Below are 14,447 nucleotides of genomic sequence, written 5' to 3' on the forward strand. Positions count from 1 at the left end.
GACTCACACACTCATCCTGCTTGTGGGCATTTTCCCTTTTATTGAGAAGAGACTAGGCACCATCCGCCTCTCTGAGATCAAGAACAAGCCTGCTTGGTTCTGACCAAGGAGGACCCAGAGGGGACGGACAGACGGCTGGGCGGTGAGAAGTTCCAAAGCCCCCACCCCTGCACACCTACCCCCTCACCGTTGGCCAGAACTCTCTGACCCCCTTGGCCTTGGGCCCCGCCCCTGAGCCGTGTCCAGAGGGCCTCCAGTTCTGCCCATCACACCAGCAAATGGGAGGAATCTGAGGCTGAGGCCCGGGCCCTCACTAGGGCATCAGCGTCAAACCTGTTTAGCTTGTGCTGATGATGCACCCCCAGGAAGCGCCAGTTACCCCCACGCACACCTGCCTTTCCCATCACCCCACCCAGCATGCTCCTCCCCGCCCAGGACGCCTGCCAGCCCCAGTTCCCACACACCCCAGGAAACGAAGAGGGTGAGTCCTTCAACGCGGCTGGAGCCCGAGCCCCACAGGCTTCTTGGTCTGGGAACCACCTGAGCCAGAGGAGCCCAGCCCTCACCCTCGGGCCCTCCAGCTCTCCCAGGACAGGTTAGAGAGGGGTTAGGGGCTGAAGGCCAGGGCAGAGTTGAGGCCCAGCTGCCTGGTGTCCCAAAAGGCTCAGACCAAACCCTCCTGCCCCCTCCCTCATCTGCCTGGTTGGCGGGGGGCGGTGGGGGGGATGCTGGGGACCATGTCTCAGGCTCTGACCCACAACCAAGGTGATTGGGGCCCCGAAGTGGCCTATTCTCATTTCCCCTCTCTGCCCAAGGGGTCCCTCACCCTCCCCAGGGCCCCCTCCCCTCCCCTCTGGGAAGTCCCCTGCCCCAATTTCTCCAACCCTGCACAAACTGTTTTTCTGAGCATCTGAGCAGCCCCTGGGGCGGGTCACTTATCTGCACCCTAGGGTCCCAGCTTCCCGCCCCGTGATGCCTCTGCCCCTTCTGTCCCACAGGCCTCTGGAGCACAGCTGCCAGCCTGGGGATCCCAGGATGAGAGTCAGGAACCCTGAGGGTGGACCCCACCTGCCCAGTCCCTGTCCATGTCCATCTCGTGGGACTGGAGCCGGCAGGGTGAGGTGAAGCCAACAGCGCACGTCCTGTGATGAAGCCGTGCTTGAGATCAGCCCCAGGGCAGCAGTTGCACCTGGAAACTGGCTGCTTCCTGTCACAGGAGGGCCAGTGGTCACCAGGTGCCCAGACGCCAGAGCATCAACGTCTGCACCCACCCCCCGACCCTGCACAGTCAGCCAGCACCCAGGACCCCAGCTCTGAGGCATGATTCCTCCCTGACCTTTGCCCCACCCACAGAGAACCGCCCAGAGCGTCACGCAGTCACCTAGTCACCAGTCTGAGCTTCCTGTGGCCTGACAACCCCCTCTCTCTCTCTCTGTCTCTGCTCCAGCCCCAGGGGCATGGGAAAGGCTCTTCACCTGGCCTCTGCAGCCTCCCCCGCCATCCTGTTCCTGCCCACAGCCCAGGGGGTGTGCTGCCTCTGAATCCCCAGATGTGGGCGCCAAGATGCCCTGGGGTGGAGGTGGGCACGTGAGGGCCAGCTCTTCCTTGGGCACGATCCACCAGATGGAGGGCTGAGCCATCAGCCCCAGGTCCTGTTCTGGTTAAGGGCTCAGGCCCAGGTGGCCCACAAGAGGGAGTGGCTATGCCAGTCTGTGCAACGTGGGGCCAGCGCCCTGGGCCTGCCAAAGCCCTAGCACCGGCAGCTGCAAGAAAGCCACAGCAACCCACTGAGGCTCCTGACTGTGGGAGGGGGCTCGATGAGGCAGGCACGGGCAGGAGGCCTCTCTGCCCAGTGTCTCCCTGAGGTCAGGGCGAATGTGGGCTCTGTCTGGGCTTCTCTGCTGAGACCCTCCCTCTCTGGGGAACACCGGTCATGCTGCTGGAGGATGCCAGTCCCTCTCCTGTCTGAGTGGGTGTCCGCATGTGTCTGCCTCATGTGCACAAGCTTTGTGTGTCAGCACATGTCAGGGTGTGAGGTCCACAGCCAGAGGCTCTGTGGGCTGGCACCAGTTCTGGGCAGCAGGTATTATTGGCAAACACTGTCCCGTGAGAGGGGTCCCTGGGCAGGAACCCGGGTCATGTGAGGGCGGGGCGGCGGCGCCTGCTCGTGGCACCCAGCTTCTCCCGCAGTGTGGTGAAGTCTGGCCGCTCTTCCGGGCAGCGCCTCCAGCACCCCAGCATGAGCGCGTAGACCTCAGCTGGGCAGGCGGCCGGGCGCGGGAGCCGGTACCCCCGTGCGATCTGCTGTAGAGTCTCGTGGTTGCTCATCCCTGGGGAGGGGCAAGAAGAGAGGCTGGGCAGGTGCTTCCTCCCTTGGCCTAAGAGTCACCCTGGAGCTCACCTCCAGCCCTGGGCAGACCATGCCAAGCAGGCAGCCTCCAGGCCTGGTACCCCTTCCAGGCTCAGCGATCCCTGGGCAGGGGGTGCCTCCTCCTCCAGGCTGGCTCCCATGCTTCCTTCCTTGGACTACCCTTGCCTCCTGCCTTGTGCTGCCAGGAGGCCCACCTTCGTAGGGACACCGGCCATATGTGAAGACCTCGTAGAGCAGGACCCCGAAGGACCAGACGTCGGACTTGGGTGAGTACACGCAGTAGCTGGCTGCCTCAGGCGCTGTCCACTTGACAGGGATCTTGGAGCCGCTGCGTGGGGAGTAGACGTCATCCTGGGAAAGGGGAGACCAGTGGTGCAATGGGTGGAGAGGCAGCCTCCCCCCGAGCCCCTGAGTCGCCCAGCAGCCCGTGGCCGGAGCCCACGCTGACCTTGAGCAGCCGGGCCAGGCCAAAGTCGGCCACCTTGCAGGCCAGGTCGTCGCCCACGAGCACGTTCCTGGCAGCCAGGTCCCTATGCACGATGCGCTGCTCCTCCAGGTAGCTCATGCCCTCGGCCACCTGACAGGCAAAGGTCAGCAGGAAGGGCGGGCTCAGGGCCTGGCCTTCGGGGCCTGCAGGCAGGGCCGACAGTCAGGCGGCAGGCGGCTGCCCTAGTCACTGCCCTCCGCGCCTCGGGGTCCCCAGCTTAAGTTGGGTGAGGACAGCACTGCCTGCCAAGGCCGCAGGGGGGCACTGTGTCGTGGTTCTGTGTCAGCCTGGCCCTGGTTCCCAACCAGGAACAGAAACAGACCAAAGTGGGGGAGGGGCGCACCCGGGGTCTGGTGGGGTCCATGCCAGAACTAGTGACCTAGTGTAGAATTAGTGACCCAGAGGGGCCCCACCTGGAACTGCAGTGTCCAGACCCCGCCCAACCTCACTCATGGCCAGAGCCCTCCCTGGCCATCTGGGCCTTGGACAATCAGCATTCAGTAAAAAGGCCTGGAGGACCATCAGGAAGGGCGAGGGCATCCCCATCCCCACCGCGACACTCACTGCCAAGGAAGGCCTGCAGGCTGCCCTTGCGCATGAGCTCCGTGACGATGTACACGGGCTCGCCCGCTGAGCACACCGCATGAAGCCGGATGAGGCGCTCATGCCGCAGGCTCTTGAGCGTTTGTATCTCCTGGGCCAGGTCGGCGAGCTTCACGTCGCCTGTGGGACAGGGCAGCATTCCAGGACCTGCCATAACCACCGCCGCCCACTGCTACCACCCTGGGGTCGGGGGTCCCACCCACCTGGTCTGATGACCTTGACTGCCACGGGCATGGAGCCCAGCCACAGGCCTTCCCACACCTCCCCGAAGTAGCCTTCGCCCAGCTTCCTCCGCAGGGTGAACTCCGAGTGGGGCCGCTCCCACTCATCCTGCTCAAGGGACTTCTGCAGGGGTGGGAGCACTCAGGGCCTCTGCCTGTGGTTCCCTGGGCAGAGTGCACAGCTTCTCCTGGGGCCCCGGGCCTCCAGCTCTCTGCCCCTGTGCCCCAGCACACACTCGCCTCCGACCCTGCTCAGGGCCAGGGGCCTAGGTGCTGACCTCTGGAAGCCTAGCCCTAAGTGCTTCCGGACCTAAGTGGCACCTTTGCCGGTGCAGGCATCCATCCACACTCATTACTGTCCCATCCAGGCTGTCATTAAGAGACCAGAGGAACCAGATGGCTGCTCGGCCCCTGGCAGGACTGCCTGACTGGGACCATCAGAGATACCATGGCTCCAGCACAGGTGTGGCCGTCCCGACAGGCATCTCTTCCCACGGGCTCCACGCTGGCCTGGGGCGGCTGTGGGTGCCATCCAGGACGCCTTCCCCAACTTGCCTCCCCCCCACCCTCCTGGTTGCTCCATGGCAGAGCTGGGCAGGGAGGGAGGGCATCTCACAGGCCTCATTCCCCTCCTCCCTCAGAGAAGAGAATCCCATAGGGATGACCCTGTGAGAGCAGACCCTACCCTGCGACCAGGGCAGGGTCACAGCCAGAGTGCAGAGGAGTCACAGGAGCTTCACCCAGGGTTGGGCTAAGCCATCTGGACACGTGCTGAGAAATGTCACAGGCCTGGCAAGGGGCAGCCTGGCGGAACAGGTGGGGATGGGCCCACCTGGGGTGGGCAGGGCAGGGGGGGACAGGCACAGCTGGGGCGGGCAGGGCAGGGGGCGATGGGCCCACCTGGGGCATGCACGGCAGGGGAAGGGATGGGCCCACCTGGGCTGTGCAGGGCTGCAGCAGTGGGCTCTGGATCAGCTTCCAGTTGGCCTTGTAATATGCCAGCAGCTCATCCAGACTGGGGAAGAGCCGGTCCTTCTGCAGGTAGAGGCTGCCATCGGCTGCCATGGAGATGCGGTAGTGGCAGACTTTGGTCTGGGCCCGGACTGGCAGGGCACAGAGATGGAGACCCCATCTTGGCTGCAGCCCTGACCCTCCCACCATCTCAACCAGGCGACCCATACTGTTGGACCCAAAGTGGGCTGGGGGCTGGCACTGCCTGGGGAAGCCACCACCCTGAGGTCAAGGGCACCCTGGTACCTGACAGTGAGAAGTCCCCATGGCTGCTCTCACTGGGCCGGACGAGGAAGGCTCCCGGCGCGTTGGGGGCAGACAGGAGCAGCTGCTGGGCCTGGGTTCGGCTGATGCCACTGAAGTACCAGCTGCAAAGGGCGGACACAGCAGTCTCCATACTGGCCCAGCCCTGAGACATTCATGACTCCCATAGGTCGGGCCCCAGATGCCCACTCCACGCAGGAGGTAAAGAGAGGAACCTGGTGCCTGATACTGGGGACCCAGTCCAGGGTCTGCACATGCCCCAGCCCCAGGGCCCAGTCTCTGGAGTCCTTGGGGACTGGGCACAAGGTGGGGGCCCCCAAACAAAGGACCGGATAGACAACCTGGGAGGGGCTGCTGCTGGAGCCTGGGGTGAGAATGGGGCCTGGAAGAACAGGGGCAGAGAGAGGCCCACCCTGGCACAGATAGACATCTGTGCCTACTCTGGGGCTCTATGGGGAGGGGGCTAGCAAACAACATGGCCGGAGTGAGCAGTGGGGCTGGGCTGAGGCTGAGGCAGGACAGGGTGGGGCAGGGTGATGGTGGGAGGGGCAGAGGTTTGTTAGGAGGTAAAATCAGCGGACATCTGGGGAAGGGTCAGGGACCTGTGGACGTGGTTCCCCTAGACAGGCCCTGGGTGGACAGCAAGCCAGAGACACACTGATTCGGAAGCAGGAGGCCCAGCCCCAGGCATCTGCGGGCTCCATCCACCGAGGGCCTCCTGCAGCCAGCCCCTGCCTCGGGGACCCTCTACCCAGGAGAGACTCTCATGTGGGGAGGGGCTACAGAGGACAGTCCCAGGTCAGCAGTGCTTCCACATCCCCAGCCCCTGGACCCACATCAGGGCCTGGGGGGCAGGGCTGAACCCCCATGTACACCCAGACTTCTGATATGTTCTTGGACTCTAGGCCCTGGTTGCAGAGCAGTGGGCGAGATAAGCCTGGGGTGTCCTAGCATCTTGTAAAGTTGAGGGGTCTCCTCCTGCCTGGCTGGCCCAGGGGACAGGCAGCCAGGTGTCTGAGGGTAATGACACAGCAAGTGTGGCAGCCCTTTCATCTGCAGCCCAGACAAATAGTCATTAGCTACTCCTCCAAGCAGCCCTTCCCCTCCCCCGGACCCTGCCCACCTCCAGGAGCTGTTGACCCGGTCTGTCCTCCACCTGGAGGGACTGTGGGCCCCCTTCCCATCAGAATGGCTGGGGGGTGGGGCTGGAGTCCCCTCCGAAGGCACCTTCCTGTGACTCAGGCTTTCCCCCAGATGTACATCTCCAGGAGATGGTGGGTGCCCCAGGGGTCCCCAGGATGCCAAAGGTAGCTTGAGTGACATGAGACCTGCTGCTGGTCTGCAAAGATCAAGCCGGGTGCAGGACCTGGGGCCCATGTCAGGGCGAGGTCTGGGCAGCCTCCCTTTGCTAGCCCTGTTCACCAGCCAGTTTCTAGCCTTTCTCAGCCGGCATGTCACCTCTGTGGCACCAGGACTGGGAAGAGGTGCCTCTGCCCAAGGGTTCCCCAGGCGCCCCCTCCTTCTAGCAGGTAGGGATGACAATGGCCAAGACATTCAGAGGAAAGACAGGTAGGGGCCATGCCCAGGGTTTGGGTCAAAGGCCCATGTACTCTGTCCATAGCCACGTGGTGGGGGCCTGCCCGGCACCAGCACACACTGTATCCTGAGGACCCTGAGCCTGGGCCAAGAGGTCAGGGAGAGGAACGGGCAGGGACTCTGGCGGGAGTGGTTAGGTGGGGCCGCGAGCCGGCTGGACAGTGTGTGCATGCTGGACGGTGTGTGCATACTGCACCCGCCACGCCTGCCTGCTGGCACACGGGGATTCAGACATGGTGTCCAGCAGTGTTTGCTCTGAGGAGCCTTCTGGGAAAGTACCCAGCCTCTGCTCCCTGCCATGACCACACAACTGGCATGCAAACAGCCAAGGGTCCATGCCAGCCACTGCCCACCTGTGGACTGCCCTGGCCCTAGGGGCCTCAGGCACTCAGGGGAATGGGTGGGCTCTCCCATCTGTACCCACCCCGAAAACGAACCTCTTTGGGAGCAATCCCAAAGACCGTGTCTGCCCCATGCCTGGCCCAGAGCAGGAGGAGGCCAGGTGAATGTGCACAGGTGAGGGGGTGGACAAAGGCACAGGTCTGACCCAGCTTATCACCCCTTCCGCACTGAGGTCACTATCTCACCCCTCACAGCACAAGAACGGCCGGCCTCTCTGCTCACCCATGTCCTCACCACCTCACTGCATCCTAGTCCTCAGCCCCCTGCCCCAAACAATGACCACTGAGCAAACACTGCTGGACACCAGGTCTGAATCCCCGTGTGCCAGCAGGCAGGCGTGGCAGGTGCAGTATGCACACACCGTCTAGCCGGCTCGCGGCCCCACCTAACCACGGCCGCCAGAGTCCCTGCCCCTTCCTCTCCTAGCGGAATCAGGCGCCCATCTTGCACACCATCCCGGTACCACACATGCGGAACTTGCTCACCTCTGGATGGCGGGGCCTGAGGAGTGATGCTGGATGTGCAGGCCTCAAACTACCCTGCACTTATTACTGACTCCCTAGAGCAGGTGGTACTCACGGCTGGTCTGAGAGCGTCTCAGGGGCCACCTTGGCCACGTAGGTGATGGGCACCAGGCCAGTGCAGGGCCAGCCCGAGAGCTTGCGGGCCAGAATGCAGCCGCCCTCCTCCCTGAGGGCGTGGAGCCTGTCCCCGCGGCTGACGCTCAGCTCCTCCGCGCGCCGCGCCGTGAAGTCGCACAGCGCCCTGAAGAGCTGCACGGGCGCCGGGGGGCTGCAAGGCTCCGCGGTACTGGGCTCCTCTGCGGCGGGCTCCAGCTCCAGGTCAGCGTCGGGGTCTGGGAACCGCGGTGCCCCGGCCGGCCAGATCTTGTCCCAGAAAAAGGACAGGAAGGCCAGCCTCTTCCTGAGGAAGGGCTCCATGCCGGGTTCTGCAGGGGGCGGTGGGGGCGCAGCGGCGGAGCTCCGGGACCCCGACGGGGAGACACTGGAGGGGCGGTGGGACGGCAAGCGCTGGGGCGGGGTTGGGGGGGGACAGACGCTCCAGAGGCCCCCACCAGCTCCCTGCGGTGCTCAGAGCAGCGCTGGGTGGCCCTCCAGCGCCGGCCACACGACAGCCGTTGCTCTCGTCGACCTCTAGGTTGTCTCGCCGGCAGGACTGGTCCCCAACTGCTCCAAGTCTCGTGAAGGTGGGGCGGGCCCAATCCCGGGACAGGCGTCAGGGCGGGACTATGGGGCGGGGTCCCGAAGTGGGGCCGTGATGGGCGGGGCCTCAGGGGTGGGGCCGTTGTGGGTGGGGTTTCGGTGGGGCGTGGTGGGCGGGGTCTCGTGGGCTGTGAAAGGTGAAGCCGGGGGGAGGTCCCTGTGGAGAAGGGGCAGTCTGCATTTTGACGGTCAAGGTCACTCTCGTGGTGTGATCTTGTAGGACAGTTCTGCAAGTTGGTCCCCTCAGGAAACGGGCAGAGGATACTTGGGATCTCTGTGTTATTTCTTGCAGCAGAATCTCAAAATTGAAAGTTTAATTTTAAGAAAATAGCTGAGAACGAGAAATTAAAAACAAAACAAAACAAAAACGGATGAAGTCAGAGATGGCAGAGGTGAGGATCTGCCTGACCCAGAAGAGGAGGGTAGACTGCTCTGTCCCTCACACTCTCTGTGGGTGGGCCGCACGGGTGGACGGTCTTTCTCTCACTGCTTTTCATTCCCTTCTCCACTTTCCAGCTCCCCGCCTCTCCCTCAACTTTGAGACAGCATCCCCTTTCCAAATAATTCAACTCTTGCTTCTCAGACCCCTAAATAACGACATAACAACAGCTACAACTTACAGACTAAGCGCCCAGGGCACCCCCCCACCCCCCACACGGTGATGGGCGCTTAGCCCGGCAAAGCCGCCTCCCATGAGTGAGGTCACCAGGAGGAGTGGGGGAGGGGCACCGTGGGAAGGGAGTCTTTGCCAGGGGAGGGGAATTTAGAGACAGACATCCTATGCTGGTACCTGCAAGGGGGTGGAGGTAAGGGCCCTCCCTTGACTTCAGGAGGCTTCCGGGTCGCGACCGGGAACGCGCCCTGGCAATCTTCCCGAGTCGAGGGGGCCCCATCCCCACACTATAGGCTCTCTGCCCACCCCGCCCTCTGGGCGGAGCGTCACAAAGACCCGCGGTCCCCATGGCAACCCGCGGGACGCCGCGGTGGGAGGTTAGGCGCCCCAGGTTCCGTGCACAGTAGGCAGCGCTGCTCCGGGAGGCAGGGCAAGTGGGCGCGCCGGGAGGCGGGCGAGGGGGGTGAAGGACGAGGGGAGTGTGGCGGAGGTGGGCAGGCGGAGGCGGGTGGGGGTCGGTTGAGGGGAAGTGGGCCCAAGGCCAGGGGAGTGTAGGGGGTCCCGGAGGCAGAGGAGGGTGTAGGTCTGGGTAGAGGGCCAGGGCAGGCCGCTTCTTTCCTGAGTTTACCAGCAACCCCTCCTGGCTTTTTCAACGGAGAAACTGGGGCCGTCTGGAAGCACCTCTGACCTGTAGCCCTACCTGGAGCTAAAGCTCCCTCCAGAGGCGGCTTGAATCTGTCCCAGCCTTGGGCTACTGGGCCACTGAAGGACGCAGGCCAGCATTCCTGGTCCTGGTCTGTTGCACCTCAGCCCAGACACTGGTGCTGCTGTGCCCAGGGTTGGGTCTACAGCCTCCGTCCCAGGAAGGTCAAGTCCTGACATCTGGGGAGGGAGACCAACTTGGGTCCCAACCTCACTCTGCCCCTTGGGCCTTTCACACAGCCTCTCAGCTCCCGTTTGTAACTCATCCAACTTTCTGGGTGCTGCACAACCTCAGACCTCCCAGTGAAACCACGGGGTCTGTCTCGCTGTCCTTGGGGGTGGCTGGGACCTGGGACAGCAGCCAGGAATGCTGACCCCCTTTCTCCAAGGAGCCCCAGCCTTGTAGTCAGGACCTGCCAGGCCTGGGAGCGCAGCTATGCCCAGCTCTGGGGCGCACTGGACCCTCCTACAGAGGGAAACCTGGGTGGAGGAGGGGTGCTGAAGGAGATAGATTCTGGGGTCTATAGTGGGCTCAAAGCCTGGATTAAGAGCAAGCTACCAAGTGTTCTGGGCTCAGGCACCCCATCTGTGAGCAGGGGGACCGTTCAGGGGCTTTTCTTATGGGCTCAGGAACATCCTGAGGCCCCAAGATACAGCAGGGCTCCATAACAAGGAACTGGCATGACTGGTCCTCAGGGCTGAGGCCACCTTGCCTTCTGGGCTGGCCCTGGGCCTCTGCTCTGCACCTGCAGTGGGATGTGGACGGTCTGCAGGACAGTGGGCTCCCCAGCTGGGGTTTGGTGATGCTCAGACAGGATCACTCTGAATCCTGTCAACAGCTCCAGGGTAGCGGTGTAACCCATTCCAGATGGGGCTACACAGCTAGGCAGTGGCTGGACTTTCCAAAGCACAGGCCCAATGCCCCTGTCCCTGTGTCATCACAAAAGACCATCAGTAGAGTGTCGGCCCTACAATGTCCACTTTTATCCAGATCTGCAGCCTGCCCACCTGGTCCTCCAAGCAGCCTCTGTCCAGAGAGATGAGCCCTCCCCACGAGCCTCTTCCTGCTCCCACCCCCACCCCTGGAGGCCAGAGAGCCTAGCATGGGGGCCAGTGGGACTGAAGTCACACCACACAAACACTGCCCTGAGTGGGCCCCGGGTGGGCTGCAGAGGCCAGTCTGAGCATTCCGTTCACGCCCTGCCCTCTGTCCCCTGCTCCTAGACCATGAACTTCCAGGTGACAGGCCTGGGCCTGGACAAAATGAAGCTGGACAGTCCCCAGTCCTTCCTGGACCAGGAGGAGGTGGAGGAGGCCGAAGATGGGCAGCTGCTGGAGCCCGAGGCTTGGCGAACCTATGTGGAGCGCCGCAACGCTCTGCAAGAGTTCCTGACCTCAGACCTGAGCCCCCACCTGCTCAAGCGCCACCACGCCCGCATGGAGCTCCTCAAGAAGTGCTCCTACTACATCGAGATCCTCCCCAAGCACCTGGCTCTGGGCGACCAGAACCCACTGGTGCTGCCCACCACCATGTTCCAGCTCATCGACCCCTGGAAGTTCCAGCGCATGAAGAAAGTGGGCGCCGCCCAGACCAAGATCCAGCTCCTGCTGCTTGGGGACCTGCTGGAGCAGCTGGACCATGGCCGCTCCGAGCTGGATGCCCTGCTCGAGTCGCCAGACCCTCGGCCCTTCCTGGCAGGCTGGGGGCTCGTGGAGCAGCGCCTGGCGGACCTGTCGGCTGTCATGGACAGCTTCCTGGCCATGATGGTGCCGGGGCGCCTACACGTCAAGCACCGCCTAGTGTCTGACATTGGCGCCACCAAGATTCCCCACATCCGGCTCATGCTGAGCACCAAGATGCCCGTTATGTTTGACCGCAAGGAGTCGGTGGCCCACCAGGACTGGGTCAGCCTGCGCTGGTTTGTCACCATCCAGCAGGCTGTGCCGGAGCAGTTTGAGCTGCGCTACAAGCTGCTGGACCCACGGACACAGCAGGAGTGCATGCAGTGTGGCATCATCCCCGTGGCCGCCTGCGCCTTTGACATTCGAAACCTGTTGCCCAACCGTGCCTACAAGTTCACTGTCAAGAGGGCGGAGAGCTACACTCTGGTGTATGAGCCCTGGAGGGACAGCCTCACCCTGCACACCCAGCCAGGGCCCCCTGAAGGGCTCGCCCCCAGTAGGCTGGGCAAGCTAGGCCTGTCCCTGACCACACCTTCCGAGAGATGATTTTCTAGTATTTATCCACTAATAAAGAGGAGTATAAACACACATACACAATTAAAGAAACAGACTTACTTATGTTTTAGAAGTGGCGGCAGCCACAAGTGTTTTTTCCTGACTCAGCACAGTCCACCCATGAGTCCCGCCCCCTCCAGCTCCTGCTCTCTTTTCCGGCGGGGAGCCCCAGGCTGGCCTTTGCAGGACACTGACCCCTGTAACAAGAAGCCTCAGCTTGCCTGGCATGTGGCTGCCACCATCAGTGGTGAGAACAGCTCCAAGGCTCTGGCACCTCTGCCCCAGCCCCTCGACGTGCCCCCAGCTCCTTCCCATCACAGTGAGCAGCCATGTGACCTGGGCACAGACTCTGGCCACCTTTCTTGCCTCCTAGGCTGGGGTTCCCCAAGCGGGGTGGTTACCCCCATGTCCTGCCCAAATCTCATTGGAGGCAGTCATGGCCCCATTACTATCTCGCCTGTCAAGGCCAGGGGGCCCAAGGCCAAGAGCACATTTTATCTTGTTTTTAATGAAAATAAAAGTATTATCTTCTCCCCAAAAGAAGCTGAAGTTCATCTGCAGCCCCATCCTTAGGTGGATGAGGATCCTAGCAAGGGAGACTGGCAGGGTGCCCTGCCCAGATCCAGGCCAGTGGGCAACCAAGAGAGTCTGCCCTTGCCTGCCAGTGTGGTCAGCTTGGCCAGCAGCTTGCTTGCTGCCTGTGTACATACCCACTCCGTAAAGGTGACGAGGATGCCGGCGGCTACCTGTTCTGGCAACTTGGCCCTGCTCAGGTCCAGGAGGGACGGCACCGTGTACCCGGGCTATGGCTGAAGAAGACTGTTCACAGCAAAAGGCCCAGAGCCACCCCCAGTACACAGCCAAACAGCCTTCCGTCGCCCACCGCTCACACCAGAGCAGTCACTAAGACTTCAGGCCCCTGGGAAGATAGGGTATAGCCAGGGCAAGGGGCTCAGAAATAGAGTCCCTGCCCCACTGAAAAGCGGTTTGATGAGAGAGGGGACCTCAACTGAGTAAGAGGGCCCAGCACCACCCTCCCTCTTCTTCTGCAGGGTTGGGGTGTCTTCACCTAGGGCTCCCCTCCCAGATCTCTCCAGGCGCCTGCTTGCTGCCGCATGCCAGCCAAGGGTTCAGCCAGACTGTCACGTGGTCTGTGGCATCATGTGGCTATGGCAGGGGGAGGGGGACTCCCTCCTGGGTGTCCTGCAGATGGAGTCACCCCAAGGCTCCCAGGGATCCAGAGCAGTGGAGGGTGGGGCACGGGGACGAGAAGCCTAGAGGGGAGAGGAAAAGGGGCCAGCCAGGGGACCCGAGATGGGGGTTTATGTTGGTCATACTGATCCAGAGCCCAGCACACCGGGGTGAGGGCTCGCCAAGGGAGGAATGCATGGGTTCTGAGTCCTGGCACATATGGAGGCCTTCCGGGGTGCACACTTCCTTCCCTTGGCCCCTCCTAGCACCTTCCTCATGGTGCCAGTGCCGGTGCCAGGTTGTAAGTGACCCACAGTGCCCTCCCAGTGCAGCCCTGGAGGTCAGGGCACAGGTCTGTGTCTGCCCCTCCCCTCGTGCCTGCAGCTTTCTGCCAGCTTCTCTCTCCTCTAGATCCGTTTGCTGCCCTGCACTCACAACCCCAGGCTTCATACTGCGCCTGGGACTTGAAAGCACAGCCCTCACCATGGTGAGGCCTACCATCCACCCTTTGCCCATGACCCTGTCTCACACCACCTCTGCAAGCAGTTGCCTGACTGCGGAACTGCGGTGCTCAGGAATGCAATGCCTCTTCCTCCTGGAAGCCCTCCCTGATTCCAGGCTGAGGAGGGTTTGGCTCCATGCCTCAGTGATCTGGAGGGACTGCAGCCCCAACTGACCCAGCCCTCTTTACCACGCCAGGCTTGATGCCCGTGCACCCTGTCAGATGGGCTGTGCCTCAGTCCAGCTGCACATCCCTCCTGACCATGCAGACTGGAGACCAAAGCCAGTGCACACCATCTGCCAAGACTGGGGTTCCAGTTGGGGCCTCATGGCCAGAGCCCATGTTCTTCCTGGACACACAGGGAGGCTCACTCCTGAGACCAGAGGTTTATGTCCACACTCCTGGCCTCTGGGCCTCGAATTTCTGCCTGCAACTTGTGTGCCACCTACCAGGGAAGGTCCACTCCTGGCCGCGTGGCTCAATGGGTGTCTGCAGGACCTACAGCGTTAGGAGGGGATTGGTCTCTGATGAAACGTTTCCCAAGTGGTGGATGCTGGGCTGCTGGGGAGATGTTCCTGTCTGGAGAACATGTAGAGCACTGGACACAGCCACTGCCAGCATCAGGAGAGGTGCTGGGTGGATGACAGGGGTCCCAGGATGACCACCCCTGCACCTGCAGTCAACCCGTCTTAAAAGGGTGCCAAGACACAGAAGGGGCAACCTTCTCAACCAAGGGTCCTCAGACAGATAAACAAAGTCCCTGACTCACCCTCACAAAAATTAACTCAAGAGGATCATCTCAATGTCAAAGCTAAACTATATTTTCTACAAAACAGATGAAATCTTCACAGCCTTGGGGTAGGCAAATGTTTAAGAACATGAAAAGCCCTAAAAAAGTCAATAAACTGGATTTCATAAATATCCAAAATGCCTGCTCTTCAACAGATGTCAGTGAAAACAAAGAAAAGGCAAGGTGTTGGCTGAAAGAAAATATTCAAAGTACACAAATCTAAGGAAGAACTG

At 62.0% G+C, this 14,447-nt stretch overlaps 2 protein-coding genes across 2 annotated transcripts; one reads left to right on the plus strand and one right to left on the minus strand.

Moving 5' to 3' along the window:
• Nucleotides 1-16: 16 nt before the first annotated feature.
• Nucleotides 17-8,184, minus strand: SRMS (src-related kinase lacking C-terminal regulatory tyrosine and N-terminal myristylation sites). The gene is made up of 8 exons (XM_027559141.1): nucleotides 7,535-8,184; nucleotides 4,940-5,061; nucleotides 4,619-4,785; nucleotides 3,665-3,806; nucleotides 3,423-3,581; nucleotides 2,820-3,001; nucleotides 2,566-2,722; nucleotides 17-2,330 (listed from the first exon to the last, which is right to left on the minus strand). The coding sequence occupies exons 1-8, from the start codon at nucleotides 7,894-7,896 to the stop codon at nucleotides 2,137-2,139; spliced, it is 1,485 nt and encodes a 494-aa protein (XP_027414942.1). The 5' UTR covers nucleotides 7,897-8,184; the 3' UTR covers nucleotides 17-2,136.
• Nucleotides 8,185-9,343: 1,159 nt separating this feature from the next.
• On the plus strand, nucleotides 9,344-11,764 carry FNDC11 (fibronectin type III domain containing 11). The gene has a single exon (XM_027559145.1). It carries the CDS (start codon nucleotides 10,721-10,723, stop codon nucleotides 11,720-11,722), a length of 1,002 nt encoding a protein of 333 aa, XP_027414946.1. The 5' UTR covers nucleotides 9,344-10,720; the 3' UTR covers nucleotides 11,723-11,764.
• The last annotated feature ends 2,683 nt before the right edge of the window (nucleotides 11,765-14,447 follow it).

The sequence above is a fragment of the Bos indicus x Bos taurus genome, chromosome 13, assembly GCF_003369695.1.
Source record: "Bos indicus x Bos taurus breed Angus x Brahman F1 hybrid chromosome 13, Bos_hybrid_MaternalHap_v2.0, whole genome shotgun sequence".
Classification (NCBI taxonomy): Eukaryota; Metazoa; Chordata; class Mammalia; order Artiodactyla; family Bovidae; genus Bos; species Bos indicus x Bos taurus.